Source organism: Triticum aestivum, chromosome 6D, assembly GCF_018294505.1.
Source record: "Triticum aestivum cultivar Chinese Spring chromosome 6D, IWGSC CS RefSeq v2.1, whole genome shotgun sequence".
Classification (NCBI taxonomy): domain Eukaryota; kingdom Viridiplantae; phylum Streptophyta; class Magnoliopsida; order Poales; family Poaceae; genus Triticum; species Triticum aestivum.
The window spans coordinates 7741688-7760648 of record NC_057811.1 but is presented as its reverse complement, the minus strand read 5'-3'; the positions used below and the strand labels follow the sequence as shown (position 1 = coordinate 7760648).

General features: G+C 43.7%; 1 protein-coding gene across 14 annotated transcripts; it reads left to right on the top strand.

The window, feature by feature from the left end:
- Window positions 1-5241: 5241 nt before the first annotated feature.
- Window positions 5242-18684, top strand: LOC123142973 (disease resistance protein RGA5). 14 transcript variants are annotated; one of them, XM_044561710.1, is made up of 8 exons: window positions 5242-5469; window positions 5615-5776; window positions 6011-6089; window positions 6280-6339; window positions 6416-7202; window positions 8439-8781; window positions 15964-17502; window positions 18304-18684. In XM_044561710.1, exons 5-8 carry the CDS (start codon window positions 6421-6423, stop codon window positions 18349-18351), a joined length of 2712 nt encoding a protein of 903 aa, XP_044417645.1. In that variant the 5' UTR covers window positions 5242-5469; window positions 5615-5776; window positions 6011-6089; window positions 6280-6339; window positions 6416-6420; the 3' UTR covers window positions 18352-18684. The 14 variants fall into 14 exon arrangements, with proteins under 14 accessions (XP_044417645.1, XP_044417646.1, XP_044417642.1 ...); XM_044561711.1 differs by having other exon boundaries at window positions 5615-5780; XM_044561707.1 differs by having other exon boundaries at window positions 5615-5780; window positions 5958-6089.
- Window positions 18685-18961: the final 277 nt, after the last annotated feature.

Genomic DNA, 18961 nt, shown 5'->3' with positions numbered 1-18961 from the left:
GCCCGGCCGGCCCCTTGGGCTCACCAACCGGGACGTATGCCTCCATTGGTCCCTGTTCGTGGCTGAACCGGGACTAATGGGCTGGCCAGGCCTGAACCAAAGCCCTGTTTTCTACTAGTGTTACTGTGTATTGAACTGAAATGATTCAAGATAAAACTTAGGGAAAGAACAATCGGGATCATGGGATGTGTTGTAATTTGATCAGTTCCATTGTAACTTTGCGATGAAATATGTTGTTTCACGCACGTTATTGGAGGTTGTATCAACTGCCCTGCATTGCAAGGGTCTCAATGCAGCAGCTACCGGAGTAACTACATGGAGTTACCTGATCTAGTTTTGCAGCCCTGCCACACACCATGCAGGCACATATATCTCATGTCCTTGTGGTTTCAGCCGGTGTTTTTCAGATTTGTAAAAGGTAGTATGAAAACCGTAGTGCAAGAAATGCAGTAGCAAGCAAATTGAAACTGGGAGTTGGTGTGCCCTTCATTGTGATTGCAGCTGGTTAGAGCGGCCTCCCTTCATATGAATCTCGTGAGCCTTCTGCCCTGCACTCCACCTTGTCTCAGTGAGGAACTGTTTTCGGGTAAGTCAGGGATGCAACTTCAGTGACGTGCCCGGTCTGTAATTCAATGAAAGCCTGTGGTCAACTTCAGTGACGTGTCCGTTATTAGAGATGCTCCAGGTGTGACCATAGGGTGTCTTATTCACTGATTGCCTCTCAAACCTAGCTAGTTACTCTAACATGCATGGAGAGATGAAAAAGGATTCGTCCCAGTACCAACTATTAATAAGGTTCAGTTTTGTTCCATGCATGATGCATCACTCAAATGAAAATCTAACCACCTAGTAGTTTCTGCTGATTTTCCAAAACTACAACATTTGCAATTTATAGAGCTGCACTACTGCTCGTGTTTCATTAATGCAAGCAGGCAAGGCATATGATTTCTCTGGGAATTATGTAGATGTCGTACTTGTCCTTTAGTGTTTTAATGCGATAATTGCAAAGTTGCTCGATCTTGTGAGCCATGTGCATCCGGTGGGCAAAAACACAGGGATTATGATCCCTACAGAAAAATGCAAGTTTGCCTAGTGCACATGCCTTTGCCGATCGAGTTCATTTCATCGGACGCTCGGCAAAGCAGAAGCAAGCTGAGCGCATGATGAAAAAACTCACGAAAGAACAAGACCTTGGCAAAGAAGACTGGTAAGGCTTGGACCATGGCTAAAAGCAACTCTAGTAGATTCGCCATATCGGTGATCGCCATATAAGATATGAAGCGCACTCCGCATGGATATGGAGATTGTGGTTGGGCGCAAACACAGAGTCACCATAGTGTGCCATCCATATATTTGAATTATTGATATTTTAGTTTTACATTGTCCTTAAAAATGTACGGGCATAATCTCAATTTATACATACAAAACACATGTTTAGCGTGATAACTTAATAGAAACTATAATAGGAGCGATAACCGTAAGCTGCCGCTGCTCCTCCTCGTCGATGCGTGCGGACCGTACTCATGGATGATCTGCACCTCAGTGCGAGCTTGGCTGTTCGTGAGCTCAATCGTGGCGTGGATCGTGTCCTCCGGCTCCGCTTCCAGCTCCTGCTCCGGCTGGTAAGTGATGGGGGCGGCAACTTTCACCCGAACGAGGGGGGCGGTAGGGCCGTCGGGGACGGCACCGTATGGCTCCTCCTTCATCCAAACGAGGGGCCTAGCCGCCTGGCTCCCTTGGCCGCCGCCGCCACCTGCGCCAAGAGATGCGATGGGTCCATCATGCCAGCTAGATCTGCCGCAGGAGGAGGAGCCGGTGGCTGCCGTGGCAAGTGCACCATGGGAGTGTTCGCCCAACGTTTGTGCGACATCTGCCATGTTCAGACTGTCGGCAAACTTCTGGCACGACTACTTTTAGCTCATATTTGACTACTCCCAACGTAGGTCACAAAAATAGCTATGGGCATTTAAGACTTGTCATTTCTCCCCAACTCAACCAGATGGATAAATCAGTGAAGCGATGGCACACTCCACCCACTAAAGCGTACAACATGCACCTACGTGGCAAGGCATCACCATACATCACCATAAGTGACTAACACATCACCATACATTTCCCTATATACTTGGCCCAACTTTCACCCAAATAAAAGCAACCTCGTGTTGCACGCAAACTTCTTTGCTAGTATTAAAAAGTTGTAGATAAGACGAGGGAAAGGAAGAGAAGAAATCACGAAATTATAAGTGTGTGGGAGTAGGAGGCAACAGGTAAATGAGGACCATCCATCTATGTTAGCAACCCAGAGCTAGAGGATACAAACGACGATGACATACCACAACCAGAGGAGTCACGTCGCAATATCACAAATGACATCTCCAATGAGAGGAGTCAATCCAACGTAGATCCCGGGGGGTGTTATAGAGGGAGTGGCTAATTAGGATGGACTAGTTCATATTGATTAATTAGTCTTGGTTCTCCATGGCTTGCTAGGCTTCAATTTGTTCACCAGCAGCTTGCCCTTAGTTTTCTCTTCGAGTGTACAATAGAAGCTGGGACAAATCCAGGACTACTAGCTGGATCGGGGCCTTTCTTTTAGTTGCTCTTCTTCGTTGCCTCAGCATGTCTCCACAGTTCCCCGATTGCCTCCTCCCCTCTGCTAGCCATGACTTCTGTCTCCACCTCTCTTTCTATATATATATATCAGGAACGAGCGGGGCGTGGAGGCGGGAGGCCGAATGTGTGGTGCTATTGCTGATGTTGTGTGTGCGCCTTGGTTGGAGGCGGCCGGCTGTGTGCTACTGCTGTGATGCTGGTCTTGAAAGGAAAGGGGACAACAAATGTAAAGAGTTAAAGTACAAATTTGTAAAAATCATACTTTTCTAAATCTATGATTTGTGTTGTAAAATAGCTTGACAACGTATAATTGTGATCTTAGTAGCATTTTGACATTGTGAAATTGGTTTCGCAGCATAATTTATTTTATGCTTTAGTGTCCACCCCACCTCAAATTTTTTCCATCCTCCGCCACTACCGACCGCGACCAGTTTATGGACGGATGGGGTACCGTGTTGAATGACAAAACATTTTCTGACAACATGGTCGAAATTGATCCGGACGGTATGATGGTCCATGTTGGAGATGCCCTGAGTAGTTTGGAAACTATTCTAGTGAAGTCCCACAACCATTGTGGTGAATGCGACGTCAACGAGTCAGCAGCCAGCAGACAACAGTCCATGTGCCTCTCAATAGTGAGGACGCAGTAGGAAAAAGTCCAAAACAAACCTTCAACTTGTAGGCGAAAGCTAGATCAAACCCTGAACTTCCAATCCCAGAAATAAGCATATTGAACTCTTCTATATTTTGCAAAATTCCAAAAACTTTTTATGAAAAATATGACATGGTAGCATTTTGCCAAATACGCTTTTAAATTGTACTCTAAAACTATATAAACACTTTTTTAAAATTGGTTAAAAAATTTGAATTTTTTTTCAGGTTTGAATATTTGTTCCATTTTCTCAAAACATTAATTGATTGTGTTTTCAAACAAAAAACGGTTTTAAGAAAAGTATTCAGAATTTTCAAAATGTGTTCGCACTTTAAAAATACCTGGAGATTTGAAAATTTGTTTGTCCTTAAATCTGAACGCTGTGGTGGCCAGCCGGGGGAGTTTTGCCGCTCCAGGTCGCAAGTTCAATTCCTCCAAACATTCACTTTTTTTGGTATTTTTACTTCGCGTGTTATGAAAAATAAAAAACTAGCTTCACGTCTGTTGGGCTGGCCCGGTAACAGTATATTTACTTCGCATGTTACAGAAAAGAAAAAGAAAAATCGTTTCGCGTTTGTTGGACTAGCCCATTTGCCAATGCAGTCAACAGTCCTAGCATTCGACTTGCCACGTCGACAATCCCTGTTTGGGAAAGCTCTCTAAATTTAAAATAGATCAAGATCTGAGGGCGAGTTTGGTTGCCCGCATCGAGCCCAACCAGGCCCGCGCGGTGCAGCATCTTTTTGAACCTCTCTTGTTTGGTTCGTTGCATACACTGTTGAGTCTGCATAGCACGGTTTCTTAAAACACCCCTGGGCCTGGCCCGTTGGGAACGACCGAATCGGCAGTTCCCGAGAGCCAGGCCCGAGCAATGCTTCGAGGCGCACGTGGGCCGCGCTTCAGGACGTCGTCACCGTCGCCGTTGACGAGGCAGACCGGCCCGACGGCGAACACCGGCTTCGCCGTTGACAATGCTCCGCGACTGTCGTCGTCTGCGATGCCTGCGGCGACTCCATCGAGCGTGCCTCGACTCAACGTGTCGCTGGTCAAGGAGGACGGCCACGTCTACTCGCTGGCGGCGACCGGGGATGTTCTTTACACCGGAACCTGGCGCTGTTGGCGTGCGTGAGGAGCAGCAAGGTGCCGGCGAGCCGGGCGCGGCCACGGTGCCGCGCATGGAGGAGTCCAGGTGCCGGGCGCGTCCACGATGCTGCGCATGGAGGAGTCCAGGTGCCGGGCGCGTCCATGGTCGCTGGGAGCTGGCGGTGTGCATGATGGGCAGAGGAAGCTCCGGCGCACTCAACGTGTTCGACGAAATGAGAAGCCAAACCTGGTGGTTGTTAAGTTTTGTTGTTAACTCCTAATCATATGCATTTCTGCAACCAAACGCCGGGTCAAAATTGCATCTCGATGACAATTCCCCCTAATACATGCAACCAATCAAGTTAGACATCTACATTTTTGGTCTCGTTTTCCCTCACCCAGGACCTGTCAGCCTGGCTCATTTTTCCTCTCTGAGCCAGGCCCAACAGCGAAAGTAACCAAACACACCTTGAGAGTTCGGCGTACTGATTTCTAGGACTGGAAGTTTAGGATCCGATTCGTCTACAAGTTTAAGATTTGTTTTGAATTTTTTTTTTCCGGACGCAGCAGGAAGCATGGGAATGGCCTATGTCACCACAACACGAGAGAACCGAGCAGCGGCGGCACGCTTGACCACCACAGCAGCAGGGCCACTTGACCCCAAGTCAACAAGTCTCCTCCAGCCCACTACTCCCTCCGTTCCAAATTAGATGACCTAACTTTATACTAACTTTGTACTAAAGTTGAGTCATCTATTTTGGAACGGAGGGAGTACCTAGCTCCTTCTAACTAACTAAACATGCCCCCCTAATTTTCAGGTGGGTGGGCAAAAACTGTCTAATCACCCTGTAACACTTCCCAGCCCGTAATTGTTTGTTGATGTAGCAAAGCTCACCTAGCTCACTGGTTACCACTTTTACTGTTTCCATGTGACTCCCTGAAATTCCACACTGCTTTCCCTTCCCTTGCCTGCTTGCTTTCCCCCGAGATTCTTTCCTCTCCGCAGTGCGCAGCTTCCTTCTCCCATGGCAGCCTCCAGATTCGTCAGCGGGCGCCCGGCGGCGAGGTGAGCAGCAGCGACGACGCCGGCGAGCACGCGTCCAGCTTGAGCGAGCGGCAAGGTGAGCATCATTTTGGGCTTTCCTTTCTCCACGGGTCTATTCCTTCCACAGCTGCTGCATGCAAAATCTGTGTGAGATCCAGTAAATTACAAGCATGATTTGACTCTATTCTGCATCTTCTTCTTCTTCTTCTTCTTTCACGCAGAAGCTGCTGTCCTCCATAAAAAAATTCCTGTCTACTCCACTTGCAAAATATGGAAGAGTAGTGGCCGTCTCCTCAGCTCCAGATCTGCGTACATCGTCGTGTTTCGTGGGCCGTGGAGAACAGAGCTTCCACAATCTTATTCCTACTCTGGCCACTGCTCAAGTAAGTAAGAATCCCTCTACCCGGCCAGTTTGCTCTGTAGCTAGTTCTTACTGAATCGATGCTCACAAATCGGTCATCAGCAATTTGTAACATTGTGTGTTCAGTCTTATCGATAGATTCATTGAATTACAAGCAAGTTTTGACTCTGTTCTGCACTTTTTCCCTTATCATTTTCACGCAGGGATCTGCTGCCCTCCACCCATAATAATTTTTCTGACAACCCGTTTCCCTCAGCTCCATATCTGCGGCCATCGTCGTCTTTCGTGGAGAACAGAGCTTCGACCATCTTACTCCAACTCTGGCCACTGCTCAAGTAAGTGAGAATCCCTCTCCAAATTAACCCAAGCGCTCTTAGTTTGCTCTGTAGCCAGCTCTTGCTGAACCGATTAATGTCAACACAATTTGTGCCATTGTGTGTTCAGTGTTATCTACAGTTCATTATTCAGGCTACATATATATCTAACCCCATCAGGGGTTCTGACATGTATATATCTATTTTTCAGGGGATATATCTAGTTATATTAATCTTCATACATACTGCAGGTGCACAAGGCAACATGCATGTAAGCAGAAGCAAGTATGACTAATTAACTAGCTAGTGAGCCAGAAAAGGCAATTCACTAATTAAAGAGATGGCAGGAATCATGATCAGCGCTTCAACCGGCGCCATGAACTCCCTCCTCGGCAAGCTGGCCACCCTCATGGGGGAGGAGTTCGCCAAGCTCAAGAACCTACGCAAGGAAGTGAAGTTCATCAGGGATGAGCTTGGCAGCATGAAGGATACTCTCGAGGTGCTCGGAGATGTGGACAAGCTAGACCCCCAGACCAAGAGCTGGAGGGACACGCTAAGGGAGATGTCTTACGACATTGAAGATATCATCGACGACTTTATGCATCACATTGGGAAGAAAAGTGAATCCCAAGAGCATGGGTTTGCCAAGAAGACGGTTCGACTCCTAAAAAAGTTGAGAGTCCGCCATCAGATCGCTGGTCGGATCAAGGAGATCAAGGCACTTGTGCTTGAGATAAGTGTGCGGCGCCAACGGTACAAGCTTGACATTCCTCAATCAAGAACTGTGGAAATTGACCCACGAGTTGCAGTACTCTATGAAAATGCAGCCAATCTTGTTGGTGTGGAAGGGCCAGTGGAGGAGCTTGAAAGCCTGCTAAAAGATGAGAACGAGGAATTCAAGGTGGTGTCGATTGTGGGATTTGGAGGTCTAGGCAAAACAACACTTGCCAATGTGGTATATGGTAAGCTGAAGAAAAGTTTTTCGCACTGTGCTTTTGTGCCAGTCTCTCAGAAGCCAGATATCACAAAACTTCTCCATGGTTTAATGTCTCAACTTGGGTGTACACCATCTTCTCATCATTACGAGTTAAATGTCCTTCTGGACCGACTTAGGGAACATCTACAAAATAAGAGGTATCTGTTTTCTGTGTGCATGCTGTTGTTTGTTATTGTTTTCAATATGTCTCAAAACACAATATATTTAGCGTCATCCGTTAATTTTATAAAACTCTATTTTTGCTAGTATTAGAACCCTATAGAAAAACTAAACGCTCCAAATGAAATACAAACAAGAAAAAAGTGAAGAAGAGTACACATGCATATAAGTTTTGTTTGCTATAAACTTTGTCCCATAACAGTAGGTCGTCTTACTTTGAACTGCACCTAAGTATCTTATGGTTGCCACATTTCTTACACAGAAAAGTGTTAATTTGGATAAAATTTTGCTCCTAAGTTTCAAAATACAATGTATTTAGCTTTGGCCGTTAATTTGAAAAAAAAATGGTTCTGCGAGTATTAGAACTCCAAAGCAGGCAATAGATGTTCCTGTAGAAATGCAAAGTAAAAAAGTGTATTAGAATGTGCAGATACTAGTTTCATTTGCCGTAAACTTATCCCATATGTGTAAATTGCCTTCGTGTGAATTATTCCTCAGTATCTTTTGGCTGGGCAACATTTCTTAAACACAGGAGTGTTAAGTACTTTTAGGTCATCTATTATGATTTTTACTTTAATCTGTTTCTTACGGCTTGTATGTTTGGGGTGATTTGGGTTGAAACTGAACGGGATTGTGGGGGAGGAGAGCCCACCATTGGCCTGATTTATAATCATGAACTATTTTTGTATCATATCTCTCCTTATTGAATCCTCTTTTGATGTATATGTTCTCATATCCTTTTCTTGAAAAAATATTTTTATTTGGTAAGCAGGAACCCATTTTTCCTCAGATAAAACCCCTTTTATGAATAAACAAATGTTAGAGTAAGTATAGAAGAAATGAGGCATCACATGACAGAGTACAAGGTAAGCGCTCAGATAATGAGAAGGAAGAAATTCATCAAATAAATCTTGACATAGAAACTCAGACAAAAAGAACCAAGTAATATATCACAATATTGCTGGAGGTAGAGCTGGTATCTTTGCTAAATGAACACATTTTGTAAAGGAATTCATCTCAAGCACATATCATTAAATTGTAGCTAAACCTTGGGGAATTTTAGTCATGACAATTAATGAGTCTGTTTTCTTATTCAATAGCAACTACTATATATTTGACTCAATAAAGTTAATTTTCTCTGGTTTAACCTTTTAAGATTAATATTTGATAATTTCTCTGCTACATGAATTCACATTATGCTAAATATTTGGCAGGTACTTTGTAATAATTGATGATATATGGGATGTATCAGCCTGGAAAGTTATTAAATGTGCTTTCCCAGAAAATGATCTTGGCAGCAGAGTAATAGTAACTACAAGAAGTCTAGAAGTTGCTACGGCGTGTTGCTCCCTTCCCCATGATTACGTTTTACAAATGAAGACTCTTAGCAACGAAGACTCAAGAAGGTTATTTTTTGGTAGAATATTTGGCACAGAAGACGCTTGCCCTAACCAACTCAGAGATGTTTCCGTTGAAATCCTCAAAAAATGTGGTGGCTTGCCTCTTGCAATTATTAGCATAGCAGGCCTGCTAGCGAGTGAAGGTCCCAACAGAGAGGCAAAAAAATGATGGAAATGTCAAAAAAATAAAATAAAATAAGTTTCCCATGTGATATGTGGTCTAATTGTTTGGAAAATTAACAAATATGAATTTCGACTTTATTTGCAAAATCTCTCTGGAATTTTTTAAAATAGGCATAACTTTTGCATACGAACTCGGATGAAAAAGTTTTTTATATGAAAAATCATTCGACTTTATTTTCAAAGAAACATTGTCAAAGAAGTATTAAACTGAGGCAAACATGTTGTATGGCGCATGTCCATTATGTTTTCTTATAAAATAATATAGAATGTACATATATGCTTTTTTAGCAAGATCCATCGATCAAATGTCATTTATCGATTTTCAATTAATATTTTCATAATTTTAGTATACAATGTATTATCTGAGGTAATTGCTTTTCTGCACAAGATGTTATGTACTGGTGGTGTGTCGATTTGAGAATTGAGGAGAGTCATCAAAGATAGTGGCCCTCGATCACACAGGACCAAGTCACTATCAATAGTTGTATGTTCTCCGAGACGATTTAGGACAGTTGGAAGTTTCTTTTTGCATAGAACCAGTGTTTCCATTGGTAGCCGGTCAAAGCTGATGTCAAAATGGAAGCATTTGCGAGTTGAATGATTTTTATCGGTAGTATGGACAGAAGATAAAAAAATGGATTTACCATGTGAGATTTAGGTGTGTATCATGTAAAGATCGAAGGTTGGTTTTCATATCTGAGGGTACGCGTATGTGTGATGTATTTCATCCCGGGAGGATTGTGCTTGGGACTGCATCAGAGAGATTTTTTTTTCGAGAATGACGGGGGGCCAGGGCCCCACCGGTTGTTGTATTACTCGAAAGACTTGGCAGTCATACAGAGTTTTTCATCGAAGAGATAAAAAACTACCAACTAAGCAGCAAAAACCGAAGAGGGGGAGAGGGAGAGTTACAGGGCCGAAAGAAAAAAAAAGCACGCGTCTCCAGGAACAGCGCGCGATCAGGAGCGTTGTAACGGTGGCTCCAGAGCATGATGTCGTCCGCAGTTCTGGAGAGGATGTCGCCAACGTCGCAGTCGACGCCGTTGAACGTGGCGTTGTTCCGGGCTTTCCAGATCTGCCAAAGCAGCACTAGGAGCCCGTCCTTCCAGAGCGGAGGCGAGGTCGGGGCACCCGGGGGCGAGGAGAGAATCCCGCCAACCGAGTCGAAGGGGCCCAGTCCAAGGCGGCGCCAGGTGGAGGCTGCGCGCGCACGAGGTGAAAATATGCACAACAGTCTCCTCCGCGGAGCAGGAGGCACACATACTAGAGGGGGCGCAGTTCTTCGCGAACAGGTTCACACGCGTGCTGAGGCGGTCACGAGCCAGCAAGCAAGCGAAGATCTTGATCTTCCTGGGAAGTTTGGAGCACCAAATGTCGATGGAGGTCTGACAGAGCACTCCATTGGAGGAGAGAACCCGAAACGCAGCGCGTGAGCTGAACGCTAGGTCCTCGCCCCAAGCCATGAACCGGCGGTCTGGAGTGTCACCAAGCTGCAGGGCACGGATGAGAGCCCGGACCTCTCCCAGCTGAGAAGCAGCTACAGAGGAGAGGCGTCTCTGAAGATGAAGACTGTCGAGGGCGACCGCCGCCACGGAGGCATTGGGGCGCGTGGAGTGGGAGAAGAGCGCCGCGTACTCGAAGCAGAGGGCACCACCGGGGCACCAGCGGTCATGCCAGAAGGAGGTAGTGCGCCCGTCCCCAAGCGCCACACGGGTGATGGCCCTGTACGTGGGGAGCCTCCGGCGGACGATGACCTCGAGGAAGGAAGGAGCCGAAGAGCAGTCGCCAACGTCCCCCCTGATGCTGCGGAGGAACCAGCTCTTCCAAGGGGGACAGTCCGGTTGGTGAAGCTTGTGGACGAAGTTGAGGAGCAGGCACATGTTCTGTCGTCGTAGATCGCGGATCCCGAAGCCACCCTCCTGCACATCTGCACACACATTATCCCAAGCAACAAGACAGCGAGCGCCAGAGCACGTATCCTTGCCGGTCCAAAAAAAGGCACGACGTCTATGGTCGATCATCTCAATCACACCAGAGGGAAGCAGATAGGAGCACATAAAATAAGTAGAGAGGTTATTAAGGACGGCATTACAAAGTACCATTCGGCCACCAGAGGAAAGGAGCAGGGCACGCCAGCCCGAAAGGTAACGGTCATGAACTTGTAAATAGACATACGTGCATGTACAATAAAAATAATCTACTGTATATGTATTTGAGCTTTGTATGATGTAAAAATAGAAGATATTGGTTCTCTTCATGATTTGCATGCGCATGTGACACATTTTTAAGCAGCTAAAGTTGTGTTTGCGTGATAGAAGTGTCTTGCATGGTTTATACTTCAGATAGCATTAACTCCTTCAGAAACTAAGCTTCTTGCAGCTAGTAAGTATTTACCTCAAGAAGCATCTCACCACACACCTTATATAAGACTCATTTTTGTGGTTGTCCAATGCCCAAATTGCAGCTTGTCATGGTGTTGTCCTTCTCTGAGAGTACATGAGCGGACAACGGCACTGCTCCTGCATATGTGCACATGACACCAAGAAGTAGCTGAAGAGTCCGGAATCCGAACATAAGTTCCAACCTTGCAAGAGATCCACAACAGGGCCTGGTTACCCTCGGCACCATGCTTCCATAGGAGAACTGCGTAGAGATATATAAAAATATTCTCCTTACCTGCTCCTTGTCGTGACTTGATGAGGCATGCTCGATGCAAACGATGAGGTTGCCTACTTGTTCGTGACCTTGGGAATGAGCATGCACACATGACCGGTATTTTCGACGTCTAGTGATCGAGGTAGTGGTTGTGCACATGATCACCTTGAAGAAGTTGGTGGACGACTTATTTGAATTTGAAAGCATCATAGAGGAGGCGAGTAATAGGAGGAGAACGGGGTGTAGTGTCTGGTGTGGAAGTTTACACGGTCCTACTTCTTGAGGAGGAGCTACCAGGTGAAGGTGTCCATGGATTGCGGCTTGGCATGTAGGCATCAGTCTTCTCTCTGTCATCCATCAGCCACGTGGTGTCAGCGTTAGCGGGTTCTGGGGAGGGCCGGATGCATCCTTGGATTTACCTCTTTTTTCCCCATGATTTGATTAGCTCATAGGGCGCACGTCAAACAAACATACCATAACACACATAAATTTTCCTCAAAAGAAAAGATTCATACATAAAGAGACACAATGCATCACGTGAGATATATACTATTTTGAGTTGGTGATGTAGCTTTCTAAGACAATATGAGATCTAAGGTCCATTGGGTTAGAAATATACGGTTATGTGTATAGGGATGAAAATGTAGTGGGAACTTTCTGCTTTTCCAGAGGAAAGATGAAAACGGATATAAAATATGAAAACGAAAAGGGGAATTTGCAAAACGGAAATGCAAATAAAAATTTTTATGCGGAAACGGTAACAAAAAGGGAACGGTGTCTTCCGGTGGAACAAGCATGGAATTTTTCTTTCGACTAGACCCATGCTACTTTGTAGCCAAACCACCAAACCACACACAATGACACAATGAGTAGAATGAATCATTTGAGGCCCGACTTCTACTACCACACACGTACTCAGCTTGACCCTATATGCAATTGTCCAGTACTACTACAATACTATGCTAAGTTGCCAACATAATGATATTATTTTGTAGCCATGTTAACCATTCATTAAACTCTATGATTCAAGGGATTTTTAAGTTCCGGTCAACACCCACTTTTGTTTCCAGTTCTGCTTTGTATTCGCTCCGTGTCCGTTTCCGGTTGTATCTGTGTCCGTATTCATTTCCGGGGGTTTCTGTATTTGTTTCTGTTTCAGCAAAATATATGAAAATAAATGTAGTAGCACATAGTTTCGCCCATTTCTGCTCCGTTTTCATCGCTAGATGTGTACATGAATTACATAGAATAAAGATGTGTACATGAATTCCCATAAAATAAAGATGTGTGCATCAAGGACAAAATATGCACCACGTGAGATATATTTTTATCTAAAAAGGGAGGCTTACGTGATGGGCACAATATGCACCCGTGTGTTTTTTTCTTTTCAAAAAGGGATGCGTACATGAATGGTACACAATATGCACCACGTGAGATCAATTTTTTTTTCTTTGTGAAGGAATGTGTACATGAAGGTAACAATGCACCACGTGATATCTATTTTTTTTCAAGAAAAAGGTGGCATACATGAAGGACACAATATGCACCACGTGAGATTTTTTTTTGAAAAAAGGGATGCTTATGTGATGAACACAGTATGCACCCGTGTGTTTTTTTGTTTTCAAAAAGGGATGCGTACATGAATGGCACACAATATGCATCACGTGAGATCTAATTTTTTTTTTCTTTGTAAAGGACTGTGTACATGAAGGACACAATGCACCACGTGATATCTATTTTTTCTTTCTGGAAAAAGGAGGCGTACATGAAGGGCACAATGCACGTGAGATCTAAATTTTTAAGAAAAAAAATAAAACCTAGCCTGTACAATTAAAAGAGATAAGATCCACCACGTTACGAAGATCTAATGGTTATAATTAATAAACTCAGAGAAGATGTTTCTAATTAATGGCAAGATGTTTCTGATTATTGTGAGATTTTTTAGATAATCTTTTTTCTCTTTAACCCGTCAGTTAGTTTATATATATATATATATATATATATATATATATATATATATATATATATATATATATATATATATATATATATAGATAGATAGGTACGTGTGGAGAAAATCCGCCCGGTTTCTGCTGTTATATGCTGTTATTATGTGTTTAACACTGGCCGGATAATTGATTGTGCGAACAGCATGGCAGCATGCACCTCCTCCACTCATTCCTTCCCAACAATATCATTCTACGGGGAAGATTGCGACCACAATACATTTCCGCTTCTTCCTTTCACCATCATCACGATACACTCACGGACAGTTTCTACGGCTTGATCCTACGGAAAGCTATCCCGCCAATCACTCCCCCATGTGATTTCCACTGGTGGGCCACTCTCCCACCAAATCTCCAACTATAAAGGACACATTCGTCTGTAACAACACCTCCGTGAAATGTGTCCGTAAGTGTAGCATCGTTGTGCATTTCCTCTGCTTCCCAGCAATCTGTGGGATGGACTCACACCTCAGCCTTCGACTTCTCCTGCTCTCCGACGTACTGCTGGCCAGCTGCTTCCACCACCGATTGCCGGTGAACATCCAGTAGCTACATCTTCCTCGGCCCGACAGATCTTCTTCAAGCTCACGTTGCAACTCTCAGGTAATCAAATCGCTCAAAACTCAGCCCTCCTTTCTTCAAACGTCATGTTCCAACTTCCAATTAAAGGTTGATCTCCCTGCACTTTTGCTCTAAGATAGTTTGAAAGGAATTCCAATATGTTCTCCAACTCACCCCGCAAAAAAAGCATGTTATCCAACTCCAAATCTCTAACCTATATCGTGCCCAAACAGAAGGTACCTCTCAAGCATAACTAGGCACCACGAAGAATAGTTGGCCAGCAAGATATGGCCGGAATAATGGTGAGCGCATCTACTGGTGCGGTGAACTCCCTCCTGGGTAAGGTGACCACCATCATGGGGGAGGAGTTCACCAAGCTGAAAAACCTGCGAAAAGAGGTGAAGTTCATCCGTGATGAGCTTGGTAGTATGAAGGATGCTCTCGAGAGACTTGCATATGTGGATGAGCTAGATCCACAGACCAAGTGCTGGAAAAACACACTAAGGGAGTTGTCTTATGACATCGAGGACATAATCGATGACTTTATGCAAAACATTGGGGACAAAGACAAGAACTCGGGGTTTGTCCGCAAGACCATTCGACGTCTCAAAACTTTAAGAGCTCGGCACCAGATTTCTCGACAGATTGGAGAGATCAAGAAACTTGTGCTAGAGGCAAGTGACCGAAACAAAAGATATGCCCTTGATAAGATTATCCCCCCATCAAGTAATGTCGTTTCCATTGACCCACGAGTTAAAGCACTCTATGAAAAGGCAGCTAACCTTGTTGGCATGGAGGGGCCAAAGAATGAACTTGTAGATTGGCTAATTGATGAGGAGAAGCAGTTGAAGGTAGTATCAATTGTGGGATTTGGAGGTCTAGGGAAAACAACACTTGCCAATGAGGTATACCGTAGGCTGAAGGGCGAATTTGACATTGGTGCATTCGTGCCGGTTTCTCGAAAACCTAACATTCCACATCTTCTCCATAGTTTACTATCCCAACTTGGGGTAGAGCCATCTATTCATGCCCGCGAGTCACATCTTATTGACAAGCTCAGAGAAGTTCTAAAGAGTAAGAGGTACATATTCTTGATCCTTGTATTATTGTTTGTCATTGCCTTTGATAGCTAGATTTCTTAAGGGTACTTATTGTACGTGCCTTGTTCAATCTCAAAAATATAATAAAAATATATTGCGCAAGAAAAACTTGGAAGGAAATCATTAGATAATCCTAATAAACAGTAAAAAGTAAAATTTGTTAAAAATATGCATCTAATAAGTGCACTTAATAACATGTACTATAAAATCAGCTTATATTTGAGTTGTTTACTAAGTTTCTCGTTGGTGAGCAACATTTCTTAAACAAAAATTGTCTAATATTTTTGGTTCATGTATTTATATTTTTCTATAAATTTAATGTATGACCAATCACAGCCCAATTAATGTGTCCGTTTATCTATTCAGACACAACTAATATTTGATTGAAGGAAGCTAAATATATCTGGTTCAACCTCCTAAATTTGTTTTTGATAATTTTTTGCGCTTATCTTAACTTTATGCTGAATGATTGGCAGGTACTTGATAATAATTGATGATCTATGGGATGTAACATCCTGGGAAACTATTAAATGTGCTTTCACAGAAAATGATCTTTGCAGCAGAGTGATAGTAACCACAAGAAGTAAACGGGTTGCTATGGCATGTTGCCCCCCTAGCCGTGATCACATTTCTCGTGATCACATTTTGCAAATGAAGTCCCTTAGCAATGAAGACTCAAGAAGGCTATTTTTTGGCAGGATATTTGGCTCAGAAGACGCTTGCCCTGACCAGCTCAGAGATGTTTCTTTTGAAATTCTCAAAAAATGTGATGGCTTGCCCCTTGCAATTATTAGCATAGCAGGCTTGCTAGCAAGTGAAGGTCCCAAAAAAGAGGAGTGGGAACATGTACGGAAATCTTTGGGCTCAATGTATGGGGCAAAACTCACACTAGATAGGATGAGAGAAATCTTGAACCTCAGCTACAAAGACCTTCCATGTCATCTGAAGACATGCTTGTTATATGTTGGTATGTATCCGGAGGACTACACAATAAAGAGGTCGGATCTGGAACGCCAATGGATGGCGGAAGGTTTTGTTAGTAAAGAAAATGGACAAGACATGGAGAAAATTGCTAGAAACTATTTCAATGAGCTTGTCAATAGGAGCCTTGTTCAACCCGTAAGATTTGACGGCAGTGGGTCGGTGACAGAATGCAAAGTACACGATATGATGCTCGATCTTATCCTGTGTAAGTGTGCAGAAGAGAATTTTCTCACTGTAGTGGATGGTTCGCAAGACAATACAACACAGAAATACAAGGTCCGTCGGCTGTCTATTCGCTTGAATGGTGCAGCTAATGCAACATTATTACAGGGGAAAATTAGTTTGTCACAGGTTCGGTCCGTTATGATCTTTGGATGGTCTAATATTATACCTCCTCTGTCAAATTTCAAATTCCTCCGAGTTCTTTTTGTCGAGGATTACAGGACAATCGACCTCACTGGGATGAGCGAACTATATCAGCTAAGATATATACAGATTGATGGCACTCGTGATTATGTACACATACCAACACAGATTGGAGGGCTCCAACAATTAGAAACATTTGATATACGTCGTTGTGCTAGTGTTCCATCAAATGTAGTTCATTTGCCACGCCTGTTACATCTGCGTATTGAACATGATAGAGGGCTGCCTGATGGGATTGGCAAAATGAAATACCTGAGATCTCTTGATGGTTTTAATTTATCAGTAAACTCACTAGACAACTTCATTGGCCTTGGAGAGCTGACCAATATAAGAGATCTAACTCTCACCGGAAACATGGTGAGACATACGGATGTTCTATGCTCTTCTTTGAGAAAACTTTGTAGCCTCGAGTTCCTGTACATATGTACCGACGGATGCATGGATGGCTTGTCTCCTCCTTGCAGCCTTCAAATCCTCGCCACAAGCTGGTTACCATGGGGTTGTTGGTTTTCCAGGGTCCCTAACTGGATGAGGGAACTTCATAACCTGCGTGTGTTGCGATTCAAAGTTGATGAGCTGCTCACGGAGGATGTTGATATTGTTGGGGGGTTGCCATCCCTCACAGACCTTATTTTGTATGTACGAAGACCCCGAAAAGAAATGATTGCAATCAATGGAACAGGAGCATTCCCTGTTCTCAAACGCTTTGGACTCACCATCAGTAGCCCATCGTGCCTGACATTTCAGTCTGGGGCAATGCCCATGCTCCAGGGCCTCTATTTAACTTTCGGCGTCAAAGGATGGAAGCAGAACGGGGCTGGACCAGCCGGCATCGAGCACTTGCCTGCACTCGAAGAGGTGTCTGCAGAACTCCTCTACAATGGTACTACAGAATCTGAAAAATGCAGCGCTGAATCTGCCTTTAGGAATGCTGTCGACAGGCATCCCAACAATCCTCGCATCGTAAGTCTATTATTGTGATTATGCTTTTTTTTTTCTTGACAACAAACTTCTGATTGGACTCCGCAGCATGCAGCTTGTACGTGCAAGTTTCTGCCACCAGTATCATATACCCTCTATCTCTCTAGTTTGTTTTGTAGAACCTCCTCTAGCCGGCCATGATACACCCTCTGTTACTAGTTTCATTACGATAGGGGGCTTTTTCTGCAGTATTGCGCATGGAGATTTCAGAACTGAGTTGCTGGAGGAAACTAAATAGGGTTATGCTCACAAAATAGGGTTTAATTTTTACACAAAAAATTATGTGAAATTTAATTTTTATTGGTAGGATTTCCCGTTATGGAAGGAAACTAAATAGGGTTATGCTCAAGCTCACATTTCTTGTCGAACTTTGAACAGAAGACATTACAATTTAAATAGTTTGAAGAAATGTTATTGACATGGTCACAAGGAAGAATATTGAGTTCTATATTTTACTAATCAGGTATTCAACATCAATTTTTTGTTTGATTGCATTGTCGCTAATAGAGCATATACATAAACTGTATATGCAGTGCTATTCTGTTAAGGTATTCTCTTCTAGCTTTTTTTATGTATAGCTTTAGCCGTTGATTTTTGAGATAGCTTTCAGCATGGCTCTGTGATGTATAGATGACCTTGATCTTTGTCGTATTCTTTGATTTCTCGTGGAAACTCTTTCATTCTTACATTAACGTGAGGACCGAACAAGCATGTGGCCGTGCTGAACTCCCTCACCTGTGTAATTTCAGAGTATTGACCTGTCTGGATGATATTGGCTTGCAGGCTATGAAATATCGATGCCAATATCTGTTAACTGGGATAGGTTTGTGAGGACTGAACAACGGAATGCTGAATGCAGATGGAGAGGGACTGCTGTTTCTCCCAGCTGGAAGACTGAGCTACAAGTCTTCGCTTCCTTTGCCACCTAATTCCATTTACCCATTGTGAACATTCAGTTCATTATCTCACAGGGTTGTGCTCCGTTACCATTTGAGATGTTGATCATGCTTTGATTATGCTTGTAATAAATAAGGCTTGGTGCTGGGCAGAAGTTTGCACTGATAGATGGCGCTTTGCTCCTTCCTGCCAGCTTTTCCAGCCTCTCGATTATCTTGTTCTTCTATTTTGGTGTGCTTACTTTGTATTGAAGTCAACTTTCCTGTTTCAGGATTGGAGATAAAACTTTTTAAAAGACAATTAATTGGAGATGTATGATAATTTGCTTAGTATCACCGTAAATTCGCTATGAAATGTTGTTTCACTCGTTTTATTGAAGGTTTGGCGCATCCCCTGCATTACAAGGCACGCTGAACATCGTATCCTTGTGATTTCAGATTTTGGTTTCAGCTGGTGTGCTATCCAGTGTGCTTGCTTAGTTTCTAGTTGATGCATTTTCTTTATGAGCTAGTCTCTCGCTGGTCGATGCCAACCACACCTTTGG

Excerpts from the sequence above, each read along its gene's own strand:
- LOC123142973 (XM_044561704.1), top strand. The coding sequence starts at position 6,409 with ATGGCAGGAATCATGATCAGCGCTTCAACCGGCGCCATGAACTCCCTC. Across the intron at positions 7,203-8,438 it reads GAACATCTACAAAATAAGAG|GTACTTTGTAATAATTGATG; the intron begins GTATCTGTTTTC and ends AATATTTGGCAG. Across the intron at positions 17,503-18,303 it reads ATCCCAACAATCCTCGCATC|GCTATGAAATATCGATGCCA; the intron begins GTAAGTCTATTA and ends ATTGGCTTGCAG.